This window comes from Heliangelus exortis, chromosome 1 (assembly GCF_036169615.1).
Source record: "Heliangelus exortis chromosome 1, bHelExo1.hap1, whole genome shotgun sequence".
Taxonomy (NCBI): domain Eukaryota; kingdom Metazoa; phylum Chordata; class Aves; order Apodiformes; family Trochilidae; genus Heliangelus; species Heliangelus exortis.
In genome coordinates this window covers 6,196,470-6,217,657 of record NC_092422.1, presented here as the reverse complement: position 1 = coordinate 6,217,657, position 21,188 = coordinate 6,196,470, and the positions used below count along the sequence as shown (strand labels likewise).

General features: G+C 40.9%; 1 protein-coding gene across 1 annotated transcript; it reads left to right on the top strand.

Moving 5' to 3' along the window:
* Positions 1 to 407: 407 nt before the first annotated feature.
* On the top strand, positions 408 to 15,369 carry EED (embryonic ectoderm development). The gene is made up of 12 exons (XM_071730120.1): positions 408 to 564; positions 3,177 to 3,329; positions 6,470 to 6,562; positions 7,463 to 7,528; positions 8,266 to 8,391; positions 8,510 to 8,591; positions 10,151 to 10,242; positions 11,132 to 11,265; positions 12,368 to 12,473; positions 13,343 to 13,501; positions 13,929 to 14,002; positions 15,040 to 15,369. Exons 1-12 carry the CDS (start codon positions 436 to 438, stop codon positions 15,164 to 15,166), a joined length of 1,341 nt encoding a protein of 446 aa, XP_071586221.1. The 5' UTR covers positions 408 to 435; the 3' UTR covers positions 15,167 to 15,369.
* The last annotated feature ends 5,819 nt before the right edge of the window (positions 15,370 to 21,188 follow it).

The following is a 21,188-nucleotide window of genomic DNA, read 5'->3' as shown; positions in this document are numbered from 1 at the left end:
CAGCAGGGCTGAGGTTATCTCCCTTCTCTGCCACCACCACTTTCCGACTTTTGTTGAGCAAGGAGTGAAAAAAGAAAAACGACAAAAACCCGAAGCCTTTTAGGCACTCGGGAGCGGAACGAAGCTGGGCAGAGGAACCGCTGACACCTGGGGGGGAGAAGAGCAGCTTGTTCCTGCCTCACACGCGTCCTCGGCCGGCTTTGCCCGGCACGGCCGCACTCCAAGCAAACGATATAAAATCCCTCTCCGTTCCGGTGCTGCCAAAACCCGGGTTAATTCGAATCCTGTCCCTCCCGTCCCCCTCACAGCGCGGAGCGCGGGAAGGGCGCGTTTGCAGCAGTGTGGCAGCGCGGCCGGGAGAGCCGCTTTACGGCGGCCGCTGCGACCTCCCCGCCCGCGCTTGGCGGCTGCGTGGCGGGGCGGGGGGCGGGGAAGATGTCTGAGCGGGGAGAAACCCCGGCGGCGGCGGCATCGGCGGGAGCGGGGGGTGAGATGCCGGCGAAGAAGCAGAAGCTGAGCAGCGATGAGAACAGTAACCCCGGGGACCTGTCCGGCGACGAGAACGTGAGGCCGGGTGGGGTTAGAGAAGAGGGGAGAGGGGAGGGGCGGTGAGGCGGCCGCGGGGCCTCTCGCCGGGGGCGGGCGGGGAGCGCTGAGGTGAGGGGGGAGGGAACCGCTTGTCGGGCCCCGCTGTAAGGGGAACTCCAGGGCTGGCAGCCTCGGCCCGACTAGCCCGTCCGACTCCCCGGAGCATCCTGGGCGGGAGAGGGGATGGGGATGAAGAGGGAAAGAAAGGAATCAGCTCCCCCCCCTCGGCTCGGCTGCCCCTCGAGGCTGGAGGGCCCTCAGGTTGGGGTGGGAGAGAGCAGCGTGGGTCTGGGGGAGACACACTCGGTGTTCCTCCACGTGGGTGCGGGAGAATTTGAGGCCCGACCTCCTCTAAGGGGGCTCCGACTCGGAAGTGCGCTTTAAAATGTCATATTTTTTTTTTTTCCCCCCATCGGCTCAACAGCAACATTTTCTATATTTTTCGCTGTTTTGCATGGTGTGTCTTCACTGTCACGTTGCAGAGTAACATGCAGCCTGAATTTACGTGTGCTACCTTTCGGCGAATGAAAAATAGGGAATAGTGCTCACAAGCTCCTGTCAGCAGGAGGAGGAGGAGGCAGCCTGTAAAATAGGTGACAAGCTGGTGTCGAGAATAAAGATAATACGATCGGTATAGTTTGCCTATCTTGATACTTGAAAAACAATCTTAATCTGAGATTGAGATATGTAGCAATTATCTTAAGTAATTACTTCACAGAGGATGATATTTGGGTGTTAGTTTTATGCAGAGTGTTTTCTGGTTAGAGCACTTGGCCATAAAGTGAGGGACCTGGATAGATTCCCCCACAACCTCTGAAAGTGCTGCTGTGAGGCACCAGGCAGGTTCAAGGTGCTCCATACCACTACTATTGCTGTTTTGTTTTTTTTTTATGGTTCATCATCACCTGTAAGTCCAGGTGTAATTTGGTGACAAGGGTGTTCATGTTTGTTTTGGTGTGTTGTAGGCTGTCAGTGACCACAGTATATGTCTGGTTATTGGAAATGTGATCTGGTTCAGTGGTGAAACTCTTTCCAAGAGCTTACTAATGGACTCCGCTTCTCCTGAAATGCTGGGATTCTGCTTAAAAGTTGTCATAATAGTATTGATTTGGAAAAATGGGTGTATTTTATTCCATGAGTATCCTGGATGCAAGGTAGTCAGTTGTGTTATAGCTGTATCATAGCTGTATCATACCTCAGTGATGCCTGACTAGTCTAGTTCTGTGTAGTATTATGACTGGCTAGCAAGTGTGCTTGGGAGATGAGGACTGGGCAAGCTCTGAAATTTCTTAGGGTGAAGGAGAAGCAACTGGAAAACATAAGATTGCTAAGCTCAAACCATGCTTATTTGGGGAGGGTTGTGCTTTTGGAGTTGAAATGATTATTTTTCTTTATGATTTTCTGAGTTGTTAGGGCAACCACCACCTCTACAGCTTCTGATGGTACAGATATGAAACTGGGACAAAGAATAAATGTTCAGTCAGAACTGGTGTAATAATGTTTATAGTTGACATTATTCCATATACCCAGTGGAGTTGTTGATGCAGCTTCATGTTACATTTAATCTCTTCCATTGACAGATGGTTGTTTGCCTCTGTTTTCCCTATTTCAGATCTAGAAAGCACTTGGATTTGGGATGAATTGTTTGCCACCACTATTCTGATGGAAAGTGAACAGACAACCTTGACAAAAAAAAAAAGTTAATTTTTAGTAAACTGAACTTACTCAAATGGAAGCACAGGGTTGCCAGTGCTGGGTGATGCAGGGAATAGAAACGTCCTTTTCAGTAGTGTCCTGTAGTCAGAGTGCATGTAAAATTGCAGTTTCTGTTAATTGGCCAAAGCTGAGCTGAAACTTCCCAGCAACTGGGTGGGTTGTTTTGTGCATACATCCCCCCCTCCTTGTTTTTTCATCTGTCCACATCTTCCTTAGCTCTGTCTGCTGACAGTTGGAGAGACAGCTGGATTAGCTTGATCAGGCAGCAAGCTAGGGTTTTTTGGTTGGCATGTTTGGTTTGTTTTTTTTTTTTTTAATTAGCTTTCAGTTGAAGCAAGCAAGTATCTGTACCAGAAGGAGGGAGAGGTTGGACTTGATTTTCTAGTGGCAGTGCTGACATTGCAGAGGTGTGCTGTGCCTGTTGTTGCTGAGGGTGTCCAGAAGTCTCTCCTAACAGATTCTTGGTATGGCTAAGCATAATGTTTTTACACAAACAACTTCTTCCTTCAGTACTTCAGAAGTACTCATTTCATCTAGGTCAAAGATGTTTTCTACAGAAAGAAACCACTTTAGATATTTTTTTTTTAAGGGCAGCCTACCAGCATTCTGAAGAAACTTTACTAGATGACAGTTCATGTTTGTCCCTTTTGGATTAGTCCTCATGTGGCCCCTGTTCTGTTTCTGAGGAGGAATGCTATCATTATGTTAGCAATGGATTTAAATAAATGAATCTAAATAACACCCAAGCCCTGGGAGATCTGTTCTTATGGAGGAGAAGAAAAAGTAAAAAGGCCGAGTGCTGCAAGATCAGTTGACTTTAAAGAGCTGCTAATTATATTTTATTACATTCTATATAATTTGAATGTTTTCAGGATGATGCCGTTAGTATTGAAAGTGGTACCAACACCGAACGCCCTGACACACCAACAAACACTCCTAATGCACCAGGAAGGAAAAGCTGGGGGAAAGGAAAATGGAAGTCAAAAAAGTGCAAATATTCCTTCAAATGTGTAAATAGCCTGAAGGTAGGTGTGTGTGAGCTTCAGAGTGGGAATTCTGGGTGCTGATCACTGGCAGTAATGTTAAAGTTGGGTGCCAGACAGTGTCAGGATAGATACATGTTTAAGAACCTGAATACAATTATGTTCCATGCTCATTTGAAGAAAGTACTTTCCCTGTTTGCAGTAGGTGAAGTTTGGAAGGATACTGAGAAATAGGGAACAGATGGGAGTGCTGCAGTTAACTCAATTTTAGTACAGGTTTGCAACGTTATGTGCATTATGTTACTATGTATTTCACTGAAGCTGTAGTTGCTTGAGATAAAGATAAGAAACTGGATGAACAGATTAAAAAAAATAATCTGTGACACCTTGATGCAAAGCACAGAACCTGTACAGATTTTTTTAGCTGTTGAAATGCATTTTTTAACAAAAGAAATAAAAAACAGTCTAGCAATCTTGGAGTAGCTCTTTCCTCACACTCACCAGATCAGATTTTTATAAAATCTAAATTTTTATACTTTAAAAAAAACACATTGTCTCTGTTCTTTTCAGGGTGTAGTTGGAGGAAGGGAGGCTCTTTCATTTTCACCTCAGTAGGCAGCAGTTCTGTGAAATCATCACAGGTGGTGATTTTTGTGGCTTCAACTTATGCTTCAAATGCAAGCACAGGCCTTTCAGCAACCAAACATTTAACAAGTTTGGGGTTTTGTTAGCATGTTTGTTTTCAATCTGAACAATATATTCCAAAGTAGTGAGTACTTTTCTGAGAAAACAGAACAATCCTTCACCCCGACTCCAACAGGCCCCACTAGAGGCTGACCCTATGAAGTTAAGCAATCTCTGACTTCTGTGGGTTTGGATCAGGGCCTGGGAACAGATTCCAGTGCAAGTGGAATCAAGCTGTGAGGGAGTAAATGTGGCATGTCAGCTACCTGAGGAGTTTTTAATTATTTTTTTTTCTCTAATTTCTCTTTGAACTGAAATTAATGCTAATAATAAATGTGCATGTTAATACAAAGACTAGGTAGCAGCCAGATTTGGTAACTGTTTTACTTCATGTGTGAGGAAGCTTCTCTTTTTCATATTCTTCCTTACTAATCTTGCAGATACTGTGGAGATAAGCAATTGGATATTGTATATGAGTTCAGAAAGACGTGATGCGTGATGGTAGTTTAAATGACATGAGTATAACTTATTCAGATACCCTAATGACATCCTGCCAGAGTCTCTGTATGACTCTTTCATCAATTAAACATGAGAAAAACTGTGGTATGGATGATCAGGCCCTTGGAGGTTGCAGCACTCTGTGTGAGGCACATAGTACAAATGACACAAGTGGTCTAAAGACATGTCTTGTGGAGTCATTTTTCCAGGAAAGGAGGTTGTCTTTGAAAAAGTTCACTAAATGCTTTAGGTGTGTATGCAAATTCCAATCTTGAGGGGGGGAAAAAACCACCTCCCTCTTCACTTTTCCCACTTAACTGAATTTATCAGAAACAGTAGGTGTGAGGGAGCACAGTGTTACTCCAGAAAAACAGGTGCAAACCCTGCTAATGTATCTTTGTAAAAACGAGAGCCCATGCATTTTACCTGTGTTACTGTCATGCAGTATGTCAAAACCCCTCAGAATTCACCAGCATAAAATCTTTCATGCAGAAATTTGAAACCAACTAATTATTAGTGGAAATCTTTATGTATTCTCTACTTGGCCTTTCAGCCATTCTCCTTAAGGGAGCTTTAAATACACTCAAAAATATAACTAGAAAGTAAACTTCATAGCTTTATTGGGCACTAAAAGTCTTGGCCTTTTGTATGCAATCTTATGACATAAATCTTACAGATTTTCAGATTTACAAAAGTCTTAGTTTTCTTCATTCTTCATCTCTAGTTAAATTAAACTGCTTTGCAGATGCTGAATACCTGCTTTTTCCTTCTGTCCTGCAGCCATTAATAACCTTGCTACTTTTCCCTTTGCTAATATCCCAAATCCCTCATCGCATAAAGCCACTAACCTGTTCCTTCATGTTACAGTAGGTTAAACTTTGTGTTAAACTTTGAATAATTTTTTCCAGTCCGTGTACAGCCTCAAAAGTTGTCTCTTATCTTTAAGAAGCACAGGTGAAAGGTTTTCTGCCTTCTATTTCTAGCTGTTTCTCTTAATAATAGCCACTGCCTTTTTCTGTAAATAATACTTTTTTAACTTCTTCCAGGCTTCCTTACTTACCAAAATAATGTTGGACTCCCCACCCACACCCCCTTCTCAGATTTATTCTCTGGTTCTTGGATAGCCCAGAGTTGCCAGGGCTAATATTTCTCTTGTTGCCTCAAAAGCTCTGCCATTTGAAGGCTGCTTAACAGCCATCATGAGACACTTCCTTCCTGCCTGCCTGTCCCAGACAGTCCCCTGTGGGGAGGCACTTTAATGAACATTATTCTTGCTGAAAACATCCTGTCAGGACAGGCCAAAATACTGTTATCAATTAATAACAAGCACCACCATATTCATCACAATTAATAAACATATCTGCTTTTTTTTTCTCAAACCAATGCGAGCTGTATAAAAATAATACTTGGCTATTCTCTGGTAACTTTGTGATCTGAAAACACTTTGTAGACATGAACTTTGTAGCAGCATTGTAACATGCTGGAGACACTTTGTGTTTGTGATAGAGTTGCAAGACCTAATAGTTAAATGTCACCTTCTCCACCCTTGCACCAGTATAGTTCTTCAATGTGAGTTTGTAAACCCTTGTGGGGAGGTAATGACATCAGTATAAAATGCATATAGGTGTGGGCTTAGATGCCCTCTTGAAAGTTGCAAAACAAAGTAATAGAGCTGCAAATAGAACTTGGGAGTTCTGCCAGCTTCTGGCCATAACTCTTAAGGCAAAGTTTTCTTCCCTTTCACTTTTTTAAAACTTGGGGGAGGGGGAATATTTGTTTAACCTGTCCTAAGACAGCCAAGTTAAAAATGTTACAAAACTTATTTTTAACTGTTCACTCTCTGAAATTAAACTGGATGTGAACCTGGTAGTTTGAGGAGGAAAACATCAATGAAACTGTTTACCACCAGAGCTGAATTTCACAGAAATAATATGCCTGTAGATTTTGTCTTTTTTTTTTTTTTTTCTTTTTTTGTCTCTAATCTTACTTTACATCTGCAGGAGGACCATGGTCAGCCTCTATTTGGAGTCCAGTTTAACTGGCACAGTAAAGAAGGTGATCCTCTTGTTTTTGCCACTGTAGGCAGCAACAGAGTGAGTAATCTGTTTTTAACCATAAGCCCTTCCCTGTGGTTCTGCTTGCATTTTTTTTTCAGCCATTCCCTTTACCTGTGTTTAGTGTGGACACAGGATACCTGAAATTGAAAGTACATAGCATCTGTTACCTAGGAGAGCTGCATCTTCTGGATTGCCTTATGAAGTCATGTGTTAGCTATTTGGGAATTAGACTATACAGTAAAGAAAAAAAATCCTCCTAATATAAAAAGATATAAGGAAGAGAGGTACATAAATGTATCTTTGCACTGAAATTACCCTTCATAGATGTTGGTGTGTAAAAAAAGTAATATGCTCTAAAATGGGTGAGAAGTGTCTGCAATGATGCCATAGTTCAGCAGCTAAATTAGTGACCTATGTGGGGTGATTTATAGGCTTTTTCTGAACAATGATCTATCTGTGTCATTTCAGTCTAACTTCTGAGGTGCATTCTGTGGAAATGTGAATAAACAAGAAGCCTTTCATTTCCAGGTTTGTTCCACCTGGCAGGTACCAAAAGTGCTAAACTAAGATTAAACAAGGTGTCAATAGCTGATTAAAAGACTGAGTCATGTTAGAGATGGCTGCAGTAACTAATTCCAAATAGATTTAATCTTACTAAGACAAGGCAAATAACATATTTTAATGTCTGCAAAGGACTGCTGACAAGTCCTGCAGTGGTGCTTTGCTGAGACCGTTGTAAGCATTCTTCTATCAAACAATTTCCACCTTCTGGAAAAAACATATGATGGATGGGATCTAAACCATAAAGGCACACTACCTCTCCCCATCAAGAAGTCAATTAAACAGGTTAATGTGATTTTCTTTCGAAAGATCACCAGCAAGAACCATTCTCTCTTACTCAAACACCCCCTCCCCCCCCTTTTTTTTTCCCTCCAGGTTACTTTGTATGAATGTCATTCCCAAGGAGAAATCCGTTTATTGCAGTCCTATGTGGATGCTGATGTATCCTTTTATGCTAAAAAGCCATTTGTTTGCTTTCTGAGCAAAAATAAAGAAGCTTTGGATGAAAAAGCATATGAAGGTCATTTCTGTGATTTAATACTTTGCTCCTGTGGCACATTCCTTACCTTAGGTCTAAGCCTTTCCTCTTCCCCACATCCTAGAGTCCCTCCTATTGAAAAAATATTAAAAATGCAGACTCATGCAGCATGCTTCATTAAAACATTTGAAAACTGATTCTCCTTCAGGGTTAATTTCCCAACTGTAATATTTGTGTAAAGTTTTATATTCACTGCTTTACAGTGGTCTCAACTTACCTGTGAGTTGAAACTGGGTTTAAGGACATGTCCTGCTCTGAACTAGTAGTAACTTGTGTTGATCCTTTGCAGTGTACTAGTTCAGAACTTGTGAACTCAGTCTTGATTCATCCTCATTCCCAGTCTTCTTTTTTATTTTTTTTTTCTTTTGATAAAAGAGATTGAAAAACGATGCCAAGAGAGAGAAGGGGTTCCTGGTATGTTATGAAACAGACGTGAGGAAACTGGCATCTGGCATCTCTAGAAAGGTGATGTTTTTTGTATATCCAGATGTATAGTCAAGTATGTTTTATATTGGGTCTAGCAGAGGCTCCAGGGTACTTCCATAAAATAGCAGCAACTTTACTTCAGAAAATCCACATTGTTTATAAAAAACCCAAACCACTACTGTTTTTCTGTGTTCCTTGACATAATGTATTGTAGGCAGATGAAAATTTCTATACGTGTGCATGGACATATGATAGCAATACAAGCCATCCACTGCTGGCTGTGGCAGGGTCCAGGGGTATTATTAGGATAATTAATCCCATTACAATGCAGTGCATAAAGGTGAGTGCTCAGAACTTTGAGGTGCAGCTTGCATTTCAATAAGACACAATTTTTTTGTCTTCTAAATACATGTAAACATGAGGGGAAATGATAACTTGGTCTCTGAATTCTATCCCAGCACTACGTGGGCCATGGAAATGCAATCAATGAACTGAAATTCCATCCCAGAGATCCAAATCTCCTTTTATCTGTAAGCAAAGGTGAGGAAAAAACCTCTTTTGTTTTCGTATAAATCAGGATACTTTGGATTGGATTTTGGTCTTGAAAATGGCCAAAACCTCCATGAAATTTTTATGAATGGCACTGAACAAATTTACCTTGAAAGTCTAGAGCAAATCTTGCTCTTTTATGGCTATATCCCTTGTACATATTAAATCCATGGCCTACAATAAACATAACTCTACCTGTGGTGCAAGGGGATTGTCAACAACACTGCTGTTAGGAGAGATGGAAAGAGCATTGGGATTACTCCTCCAACAGTCGAGTTAAATTTTTTGTCAGTTGTTGGATCATGTTGCCATCTAGTGGGAATGTCCTAGTGTCGCAGGCAACATTTACTGATGTTCTTGGGGAAAACTTCTGTTTTCCATTGCTCAGGAGCAGCTCCAACTTTAATTGGACTTTGTGTGAAGGGAGAAGCAAGTTTTTGGTATGATGTCTTCTGGGCTTGTCCAGAACATGTAAACAGCCACAGCTTCCTAACCTTGATGGTTTTGTTAAGTAAAGGAAGAGCAAGCCTTCAGGAATGAGTTGGAAACGTTCACATAAGGGGACTTCTAATGTATTTGGTATTGCTGATGAAGCTACATGAGAACAGGAGTTGGAAACTTCATTCTTCCCACTGCCAAGCTTGTGCTGTGGGTCTGTAACACTGAATTTCTTGAGTTCTGTGTATTTTCTAGGTTCACTTTTTAATAACAATTTGACATCTGCTGCAGTACCACAAGTTCTAATGTTCAGTCTCTGGACTAGGTACTCTCTGAAAAGCCATGAGGTGACAGGAGAATACTGGGGTCTCAGAGCTGCTTGGCTGAAAACTGAGTAGAAAAAAAGAGAAAAAATATTTGGAACTCTGTTGGCCCTCCAGTTGGTGTTGCTGTAATTCAGTGCAGTGTACTTCTGGAGTCCAAAAGGGAAATACAGTAGTGCTTCTTCATTAAAAATTGTTAGACTATCTTTAAAGAAGTGGATCAATCTGATTGACTCTGGAATACATATTATTTATTGAAATAGTTTCTCTCACCCCTACAGTCTGTGGTTCCTAAAGAATAATATTAAAAAAGTCAATAATAATATAGTCAATAATATAGTCAATATATAATAATATTGTCAATAATGTAAAAAAAAAAAAAAGAAATGGAAAAGCAGAACTTCTCTGAGAATGGCTGGAAGGAATTTTATCATTTTTTGGTACACAGCATTATTTTTGAGATGAGACTGAATAAAAGCACACTTGCTTGATTCTCTGACTATGTGCTTTTTTGGATGATCTGAAGATCCAAGTATATTTTTGCTAGAAGCTGTCCTAGGGGAGGGGGGTAGGTGGGCACATTTCTTCAATTACAAAATTAGCCTAGCAATAGTTTAGTTGTAATGGCAATTTCAGTAAACACAGCTCCATTGTTTCTAAAAATTGAGGAAGAATTCAGTGCCTTTTTGATGTTTACATGAACACCTGTTATTGAAAGTGGTTAAACTGAAATATATTATTCATATGTACATCTAAAAAGCAGCATGTAATTTTATTTGTTCTTTATAGATCATGCATTGAGACTGTGGAACATCCAGACAGACACGCTGGTTGCAATATTTGGAGGAGTAGAAGGGCACAGGGATGAGGTGTTAAGTGCAGTAAGTGGAAGACTGTGGGGGCAGTGATTTAGTTTTATGAAGGCTAGTAAGTCTACAATGTGCAACTTCTTATTCTCTTGTGCACTGCTTTTGATATTTTTCCCAATAAAAAAAATGAAGTGCATAGATACTGTTTTTAAGGGGATAGACAAGTTTAATTGTAGGTGGTTTGATTATCTGATCCTCTCAATACACAGGACAGGTGTTCATTTTCAACAGTGAGTTTTCACACAGTGCAGTCTACAAGTAAATGAAATAGAGATCATTAGGGATAAACCAGGTAAAATGTTTTCATGATGGTCCCACTTCTGAAGTTCTTGAGGTCTTACCAAGCCAAAGCAGCAAGAGCAAATAAACCTTGAGAGACATGGTAGGGAAGGAAAGAAGTTATTTCAGGTGAGTGATGCTGCTTTTTTGTGGGTGTGAACCCACACTGGTCCCCAGCAAATATCATCCAGAATATTTTAATACACTGTTTAAGAACTGTTTCCATTCCTGTTGTATGACCTGAGAGGTGCAGGTTATGTCTATATGAAACTTGATGCTCTATTAAGTAGTTGTAAAAAGTCATCACCCATCTCATAGCCCTTGAATTCTGCCCAAGTTGCTCTCTAAAATGAAACCTAGGGAATTTACTGAAGGGGAAGAACTAGCTGTAGATTCATTGCCTGTCAGTGCTGTTGAATACCTCTCTGGTTTGCAAGAAAGTAAATATTAAGATACTCTGTTTCTTTGCAGTGAGCAGGATTACATTAGTATTTTTCTATTTGAAATATTTCTTGCATTCTTTACACAGAAAATGCTGTCTTGATGGAAATGGTGGAATAAAATCTGAGTTGATTTAATGCAGCTTATACTGGGAGTGCTCAAAATTATTTTATATATGTAGGATTATGATCTTCTTGGTGAAAAAATCATGTCCTGTGGGATGGATCACTCTCTCAAACTCTGGAGAATTAATTCCAAGAGAATGATAAATGCCATCAAAGAGTCTTACGAATACAACCCAAATAAAACCAACAGGTATGTGGTCTTCATCTTCCTGACTATCTTTGCAAAACATGAATAATCTCTCTGAGTGGCCCAGGTTAGTTTCTGTCCAGATTTGGGGGTGGTGCATGACCTGGGGATTGTGCTGGATACTGAATCTCTCACTAATTAGTGTCTTACTGAAGTTTGCTTCAGTAGGATTTTATTGGAAGTTCTGAGACTCACATTTTCAAATCTCTTTATTATTTTGTATTTGTTTGACTAGAAAATGTCTGGAATCTTTGTCATTCTTAATTACAGCTTGTATTTCATGGTGATTCAAGTTGTCAATGTGTTTTCTTCCTCACATCAAAATTTCTAGGAGGGAATCAAATCCATATAATTAAATGTAGCATAGTTTTATATTGAGTAATTACCACTATTTGTTGTATTTTATCCGACTTTGGAGCAGGGACAAAACTGTTCAGGTAGAACTGATCTTAATTTTCATCATTCTCTGATTTGACCTCAGATATGAGTAAATTGTCAAGTGTTCAATTGCCAAGTGTTCACATCACTTAGATACATGATAGATAAATCCTTCACGAGGTTCCTCAACTTTTTAATCTTAATTTCCAGCTGAACCATTGGGAGAATTGAAGAGTCTAAAACACACTCAACACATTCAGCAATGAGACCAAAAAAACCAAGAGTATTTTCACAGCTAATGTTACCAAACATTAAATAATGTGTTTTGCCATGTTTTTTGTGCGTTGTTTTTTTTTTTTTTTTTTTTTTTTTAGTGGTCATTTCTTTTTACCTATTTAGATAGAAGCAGCATTTGGAAACTTGAACTCTAATTAGTTTTTGAAGAATTTGGCAACAAGAGCTGTATTCAGTATCTCTGAAGAAGTGGTTTTCCTCAGCATTGTCTGTGCACAGTCTTATACATGGGAAACTAAGAATGAGGATGAAAACAATGACTGCTTCCATTATTATTTAAAAAAAAAAACATACAAAATCAGTTTAATCAGTTTGTTATCGAACTGCTAAAAAAGACAGGTTTGTCCTTTTAAAATCAAGGTGTGGTAAAACTGGCCATTGAAAATCGTGCTTCTGTGTTTCTCTGAATCTCACTTGGCAATTTTCTCTGTAGGCCTTTTATTTCCCAGAAAATTCACTTTCCTGACTTTTCTACAAGAGACATACATAGAAACTATGTTGACTGTGTACGATGGTTGGGAGATCTAATTCTTTCCAAGGTAATGCTGCAGCTTTTTCAGCTACATTACGCTTGCTTTCTTGTTTTGAGGATCTTAAACAATTGAAGTTTCACTAGGATTTGTGTCTCTAGTTTAAATTGTGCTGTGTCAAATGATTTTATGAAGTGCACTGTGAATTTTCGCCAACTGTCAGTGTGTGAATAAGCAGCTTGTACTGCCTATTACTGTATAATTTACTGCTTTAAATTATTACTACAGCTGTACCTCTGCTAAAAGCATAGGTATACCAGCTAACCAGAATGCTGTGATTCAGTGCAGTCTACTTCTGGAGTCCAAAAGGGAAATACAGTAGTGCTTCTTCATTAAAAATTGCTAAAACTATCTTTACACAAGAATGTACAGAAAGAGAAGATGCTTCTCTTGCTTCAAGAGAAGGAAATGAGGGCTCCCAAAATGGAGTAACTTCTATTCATGTATTATGTCCACTATTAACACTGGCTTGCAGATATTAAACTAAGTAGCCCAACTGCCTCCTTGCCAGAAACTGGTGCACTCATGGTCCTGTTGGTTGAAGGTGTTGGGTAAACGATCTTCACATCAGGTTAATTTCAGCTTTGCATGAAAAGGTGTTTGAGCACATCTGGTTGACTTCCCCTGAAGTGGGTGAGAGAGGGCTCTTTAAATCATGTTACCTGGCCAAGCTTTGAAAGCAGCAGGGTCCCAGTGATGAAAGACTGGAGATGTGGCTGTGATCTAACAACAGAGATGAGATTTTTTCAGTTATACTTTTTTTATGTCATTGGAGATTACATGTTTGGTTATAATTATAGATAGACTGAATATGCAGTTTGAATTTTTTTTTTTTTCTTTTTTTTTTTTTTTCTTTTTTTTGCATTGTTTTACCCCAGTCTTGTGAAAATGCCATTGTGTGCTGGAAACCTGGCAAAATGGAAGATGATATAGATAAAATCAAGCCCAGTGAATCAAATGTGACCATACTTGGGAGATTTGATTACAGCCAGTGTGATATATGGTACATGAGATTTTCAATGGATTTCTGGCAAAAGGTAAGTGTCAGCATCAATTTTCCTGAATTTGAAGGTGGATAGCTTTTCACTGATTCCATGCTTATGGGCATGGGAAAATATTTTTTTTGTGATGTTATATTCTGCAAAAGGCTTTATAGGAAACTGGAGGAGCTGCAGATTTTTGATTCTGCATTCTGCTTGGTGGAAAAAATTCCACCGAATAAATTAGTTTTTACCAAAGCTATGTTTACTAATGTTGTTCTTCCCCATCCACAGAGATGGATAATAAAGTGAGAGAAAGGAGACAAGTCTTACAGCATTTTTTAACCCCTCCAAAGAACCCATGAAGTCATTCATGTTCAAGCATTCACACACAATTTATCACCTGTAGAGCCTTTATAAAAATCTGACTTCATTCTTTGAGATACTATTTTAAAACTTCTGTATCTTCTGCTTTCTTTTAAAGATGCTTGCTCTGGGCAATCAGGTTGGCAAGCTTTATGTTTGGGATTTAGAAATAGAGGATCCTCATAAAGCCAAGTGAGTAGTTGCTGTTATTCATTTATTTATTTATTGGTTTGATTTCTGTTAAGACAGGGAGTTTGAGTACTTCTTCCTTTGCTTCTAAGTACAGAGATGCTTTAATAGTAGTGGTCACATTCCATTTTATCTACTTGGGTAAGGAGGCATTCTGAGCTCCTGAAGGTTAACACTATTTTTTACTAGTTTATCATTTATATTACAGTAATGCCAAGAGTCCTGGCCAGATTGTGCTGTGTACCATATGTGGATACAGTAAAAGGCAATTTGTTTCTCATGGAGCTTACAAACTATTAGGTGGAAAAAAGCAATTAAGAGAGGATGTGCTAGGTGAGTGTAGCACTTGACAAAGAAGAAGTAGGTGAAAGCAATAGTATAATGAGTCTGAGGTTAGTAATGAGCATAATGTGGAGAAAATATGGCTTTACAATTGCTCACCTGTGTGGCCATAGGAGATATATATATACACACATCATGCCTTTTCTGTAGAATCATGCAATGTACACATCTATATATTAAAACATAGAGGTAAATGAATAAAAATGCTATATGAATAAAAATGTTATTTATGGTTATAAAATGTACATTATGTGGATAAATAATATGCATTACAATTGTCTGCACACTGTATAATAAATCATAAATCTTTTATATATAAATCTATATAAATATTTGGTTTATATATATATATATACACACACCTAAATGTATGAAGTTCCTGAAAACGTTTTAATCATAAAATTACAATATTGTATTCCTAGCCACTGAGAAAGAGCATGGATTATGAAGTCCTAAATGCTGTGATTCAGTGCATTGAACTTTCAGTCACTGCTTTGATGGAGAAATGGCAGTGGGTGAAATCGCTGCTTTCCCAAGTTCACATTTGGAACGCAAAATACCCCTTGAAGGGCAAAATCCTGTTGCCCTTTAGTTCCTCCTGCGTCACATAAATAAGAAGTTGGTGCAACAGTGCTCTATAATGTGGTGGCAAGTGGAGATTTAACGTTGCAGCTGAGTGATTTTCCTTTTATTTGCAGGTGTACGACTCTTACTCATCCAAAATGTGTCGCTGCCATTCGACAAACCAGTTTTAGCAGGGATAGCAGTATCCTTATAGCTGTGTGTGATGATGCCAGTATCTGGCGCTGGGACAGACTAAGATAAATGACTTTTTTCTTAATTGAAAGTAGAAAATATATTTTCAAATGATAATATAGTCTGTTAACTCGCTAGTACAGTAGATGCATTTAGTGTAGACTTTCTCAAAGGTTCAGCAGACAGGAGCTGAACTTAGTGATGTTTACATTTTGTGTATTGTTCTGCTTGAAATTGCTGCTTTTAATAAAAAGAAGTATTTTTGTAAAGTTTTCTGAATTGTCCATTTAAATTATTTCCCTAAATGGCTTCTCACAGCCTATGTTGTTTTGTGTGCAGCTTGCACATGGTCGCTTGCTAGAAATTTGGTATTGTTATGCTTGCAGCTGTATTTTTGACTTTTTGAGGGAAAACCTTGTGAAGCTATGGGTTATTCAGGGACCACACAAAGGAAATACTACACTAGTATAGTACAATGAAATGTTAAACCACTGCTAAAAGCATTTTGAACTCATTCCCTAAGTTAGTTGCACATTTTAATTGCTTTATTTTTAGGAATCTTAAATTGGGATGTGCTTTACACCGTTTATGTTCCAGTTTGAGGGGCAAAAATTCTACTAGATTCCCCCCCCCCCCCTCACATTGCTCTAATGCTTGGACTCTGGATGTTTAGTTACTGCAGTTATCTTAAAGTTAGTTTTTGGAAATATGTTTTGATTGCCTTTATTGTCACTATCTCCTCAGAGCCTCATCAATGCTTTACTTATCCCAGGAATAAGGACTTCTAAAGTCGTCAGTTTCGTATAGGTTTAAAATTTGTACAGTGAGTAAAAATGAAAGGGAGAAAATGGGTAAAATGGCAGACAGCAGTTAACAGTGATAATCTGTGTATAATTTGTCATAGTTTGAGTACCAGGAACCGAAGAAGGGCATGCAGACTCTGAGAGGGGCGGAACACAGAGGGTCTGTTGCCTCCCATTTCCTGCCCATACTCTATCAAGGTCAGGCAGCCCCATCTCTTTTGCTTCCTCCTTGCTTCTCCGCTGTTCCCCTGTGCTCCTTTATCCCCAGCTCCCCGCGTGCTCTTCAGAATCCACATCCATCGGGTGCTGGGAAGAGCCGTGGGGCCCTCTCCTGAGTCAGCCCTGCTCCAAGGGCCCTCAGGCACCTATCCCTGCCAGCATCAAGATCGGGTTGTATTTATATTTGTTCTTTATCCCATGTGTTACTGCCTTTTCTCTGTTCTAGTTTTGGTTTTGGTTTTAATTTCCAACATTAAGTTTCTCGTCCTTACTCCCCTTTTTATCTTCCCTTGGGAGGGTGGAGGGGGGGGTGGTAGTAGAGGACAATTCTGTCTTCTGGTTTTTGGTCCACCCAAGCTGCTAAGCCTTGAAAACTTGTCAGCACACAGCTGAAATCTCTGTGTATTCTGGAAGTGGTGCGAGGCCTTGTACTGTAATAGTAGTGTGTACCTGAATGAGGAAGAAGTTTAATAACATTTACTGGAACTGAACTATTTACCTACTTTACCTACTTTTTTCCCACTCGCTGTGCTCTTGTTACCCTTCCCCGTATCACGTTCCTCGTAAAGAATGTATTAGAATACATATATAAGTACACTATCCCTGGTAATCTAATAGTGCTGTTTCCATCAGTAGGTAAATAGTCCTGTCAGCTACTGACATCTTAAGTGCTAATCTGACCTTTTTTCCTGTTTGTTCCAGTTTGGGAAGCTTGTAAATGCTTTCTTTAGTAAACTACGTGTTCAGTTTGAAGTAATATGACTAAGCCTATTTTGATCTGAGACCTTGGGAGAGCCCGCAAAAAATGAAACTCGGAGCTGGCAAGTAGTTTACAAGCTATGAATCTGCAGCCCTTCCACCCCTACCCCCCTCACCCTCCCCACCCTGCCTTTTCTGTGTATTGTGGTTTTCATTTTTTTTCTTAAATCCTGATCCTTACTACTGGGGAGGTGCAGTGAGTACTGTTGCAGCACGTATCTGTGTAAGCCCAGTGTTAAATTGAGCTGGATTCTGGACCTTTTTCTTGCACAAGCTGGGTGGCCAGTGTGCTCACTATCTGAAGGGTTGCCCTTGGCTGACTGAGCATGGGGACATGAGGAGAAAACCCAATGTAAAACCAGAGGGTTGGGCAGAACCTGAAAAGCCTGAATGCTGGAAGGAAGAGACTGAAATACTTGGAGAGTTAAACAAAAATTAGCATTTATGCACCAGTGATGGCCTGAATGCCTCATAATTCATTCTGTGGGTTTGCAGAGTTTGAATAAACGGTGGGAGTAGATGTGGGGAGAACACTACGGAAAGGCAGTGAGAGTTCTCAGGCTTCCTACAGCCTGCAAGGTGACAGCTTGATAGCTGAACTGAAGTATATTGAGAACACTTGGGTTGGAGGCTGGTACCATTAAGCCTTTGCAAAGGCTTTACAGGAGCATGCTATTAGACTGGGTCTTCTGTGTTCCCTGTTGTCCAGCATTGAGAGTGAAATGGGATACAAAAGCAGCAGGGATTTTTTAGCCTTTTTTTCTTTATTATTTTTTTTTATTTAATTGGTACATTTCTGACAAATAAGCTGCTCTGAGAGGAAGGAAAAGGGAGGGTGGTACTTGGCAAGAGAAAGGCATAACATAATTAAGGTCAGCTTTAATTTTTGTATTAACTTACTAATATGCTGATGGCAGACAAATGTTCCAGCAGGTTTGTTCTGAGAAACCTGGATAAAATGAAATCAGATTGAAGGTGTTAATGAAGGGAAGAACTAGAGAATGTGAACTTGCAAAAGCAGAGCTGGAGCAAGCCATGGAGAAGAAAAAAAGTCTTTCACATCAGCCCATCAGCTTTTCACATTAGTAGTACCTTGAACATACATCAGAAGGGAAAATACTGATGGTCAAAATTCAGATCCATAAAGCTCAAGTGACAATAGCAAGTTGTGCATTTATTTAATTGTAGTGTTTTCCAGGAGCTGCCTAGTTCTAGATTAAAAACAGTGACAAATTATTTTCATTGTGCATTTTTTTGAATATACAGAGCTAATGGAGTTATAATCATTGCAAAAGAGCTTAAAGAAAAGTTTAGTATTTAACATACATTTCCATAAGCTGAAATCATGCTCACTCAAGTATCTTGAGAGCTCCAGTGCTTAAGTTTTTCAGCCAAAGTGTGGTTTGACCGTATTATTGAAGAAGCCTACAAAAACAATAACAAAAAAATATCCTGAAAGACATTGATCTGTTCTTTGCCATTGTCTGCCACCTGTAGTTCTGGTCTTTGAAATGTTCTGTAATCACTCCTGTTTCCCATCTCAGCAAAAGGCAGATTAATGGAGAGATAAGTCAGACTCTGTGGCTCCAGTTCTCATGGGATTGTTGCAGTGTAGCAAGAAAGCTGTTTAAAGAGGCTGCAGGTCATACAGATGTTTTCTGTATGAACTTCATGTAAGGAGTACAATAAAGTTGGAAAATTGCCATTTCCTTCAACTATTGCATGCTGAGTATCTCTCTGAAACATGTATCTCTTCATAAAATAAGCTGGAGAGCAGAGGTACCTGGAAATTCTTGTCTTTCTCTACCAACTTTCAGAGATTTAGATAGGAGAGGAGGTTTGGGCATCCCACAAACGACAGACCTTTGACTTGGAATCACCCAGAATCAGAATTGTTGTGTCCACCTGTCAACATTCCACCTCCCTAATAAAATAAAATATATGTCAATATCTGTATCACCATGCCCACTAGACCATGTCCTGAAGTGCTTCATCTATATGGTTTTTAAATACTTCCAGGGATGGTGATCCCACCACCTCCCTGGGCAGGCTGTTCCAGCATCTGACTATCCTCTCAGTAAAGAACTCCTTCCTAATACCTGTTCTAAACCTCTCCTGGTACAACTTCAGGCCGTTTCCTCTTTTGTCATCATTTACTTCAGAGAAGAGGCCAGCACCCACCTCCCTTCAAGCTCCTTTCAGGTGGTTGTAGAGAGCAATAAGGTGTTTCAGCCTCTTATGCAAATGAAACATACCCAGTGCCCTTAGCCTTGCCTCACAGGTCTTGTTCTCTAGACCCTTCACCAGCTTGGTTGCCCTCTTCTGAACTCATTTCAGCAGCTCAGTGTCTTGCAGTGAGAGGCCCAGAACTGAACACAGTACTCAAGGTGCAGCCTCTCCAATGCTGAATGCAGGGGTGCAATCACTTCCCTTCCTGCTAGCCACACTATTCCTGATAAAAGCCAGGATGCTGTTGGCCTTCGTGGCCACCAGAGCACGCTGCTGCCTCGTTCATACGCAGCTGGGTGTTGACCAACAAACCTGAGTCCTCTTCTGCCTGGCAGTTTTCCAGCCACTTCTCAATCCTGCAGCATTGCATGAGGTTGGGGACCCAAGTGCAGGACCAAACCTGTGGCTTTCTTAAAGCTCATTTTACTGATGTCTCACTGGTCCAGCCTGTCCAGGTCCCTTTGCAGAGCCTTCCTATCAACATTCACCCAACTTGGTGTCATCTGCAGACTTACTAAGGATGCCCACAATCCCCTCATCTAGATCATTAATGAAGATATTGAACAGGATCAAGTATCCAGAAGGGTCAATGGGCTTGAATGCCTCTGCCCACCCCAAACAGGGACACCTCTGGTAAGCCTTCAACTCTGTTGGATGTTCACAGAGAATTATTAACTCAAGCTTGAATCTGTGCAGTAAGTGCATTTTTCAACAGCAATTCTGAACTTGGATCTGCTCCCTTAGTAAATTCTTTACAACTTTTTGCATCTGTCTCAGTGGAAGCTCTTGGTGGAGACAGGCAACATTTTCCTTTTTAACTGCCCAACTGTATTGGTCGAAGTCCTCTGTGGGTCAGTGAAACATGGAAACGACTCTAGTAGGTGCCTGCACACACACACAGTCTTTTAGGCATAAACCACTGACAATGTCTGGGACTAGGACTGGATCTGCCACACGCAGAGTCCTCTCTGAGATGCAGTTTAGAAAGCAAGGGGTTCCAGTGAACTGTGTGACTCAATGGGAGGCCCTTCCCCAGCCACAGACCCTGTCTACCCTGTCCCTGCTGCCCTGTGGTTGCCATGCTATCTCAGCACTTGTCCTTCCACTTCAGCCTCTTGGGCTTCTCTGGCCAAGCTCCCTCCTTGTCCCAGGGCTCCTCACAAGAATGCTGTCTCCTTCCCCTAAATGTTGTGTCTCTGGGTGGTTTTCTGCCCCCAGGCAGGGGTGATGTTACCCACCTGCTCACACTGGCCTGCTACAGCAATTCCTGCTGCCAGCATCTTTGTGCTATCCTAGCAAGCATGAGGATGCTCTGTGTCCCCCCACACTCCTGGATCTGCTTGCCAAGCACTTCTGGCTTTCATCCCATGCACCCTCAACACCCACTGGTGTCCCACCATGACTGGCCACTGTCCCCCTCCCAGGCAGCTGATACGGTCCATCACCCACGGCCTCTGCTTCTGGAACTGGGAACCCCTGGGAAAAGCCTGGCTCTGTCCTCTTGGCACCCTCCCCCATAGGTATTGGTGTCCATGGATGAGATCCCCTGAGCTGTGACTTTTCCAGGATGAGCAGCCCCAGCCCTCTCAGTTGAGGATCCCTTGCCTTGACCTGCTGGTCTTGTGGCCTCACTTTTCCTGATGCAGCCCTGGAAACCTTTGGCCACAGTTGTTTGTGGCACACTCACTGCTCTCCAGGACCTTCTCTGCCAAGCAGCTTTCCAGCTGAGTGGCCCCAGCTGGGCTTGTTCCTCCACTAGAGCAGGACTTTGGCATTTGTTGAATTGCTGGCCCATTTCTCTGGTCTCAGCACTCCTAGGTCCTCCCATGCCAGCACACCCACTGGGACACCAGCCACCCCAGTTTTGTGAGTGCCAGTGATACCCAGTGACCACTGGGTTTGGGCACTGAGGCAGTTGCAAAACAGGCATGGGATTATTAGGTGGGTGTATGTATGGATGGATGTATGGATGTATGGATGGATAGATGGATGACCCAAGGCACCAGGGACAGTGAAAACATTTAATTTTTCAACATTGAAGATGGGGGAGCTGCTTTCAGGTGTTCCCAGTCCTGTACACA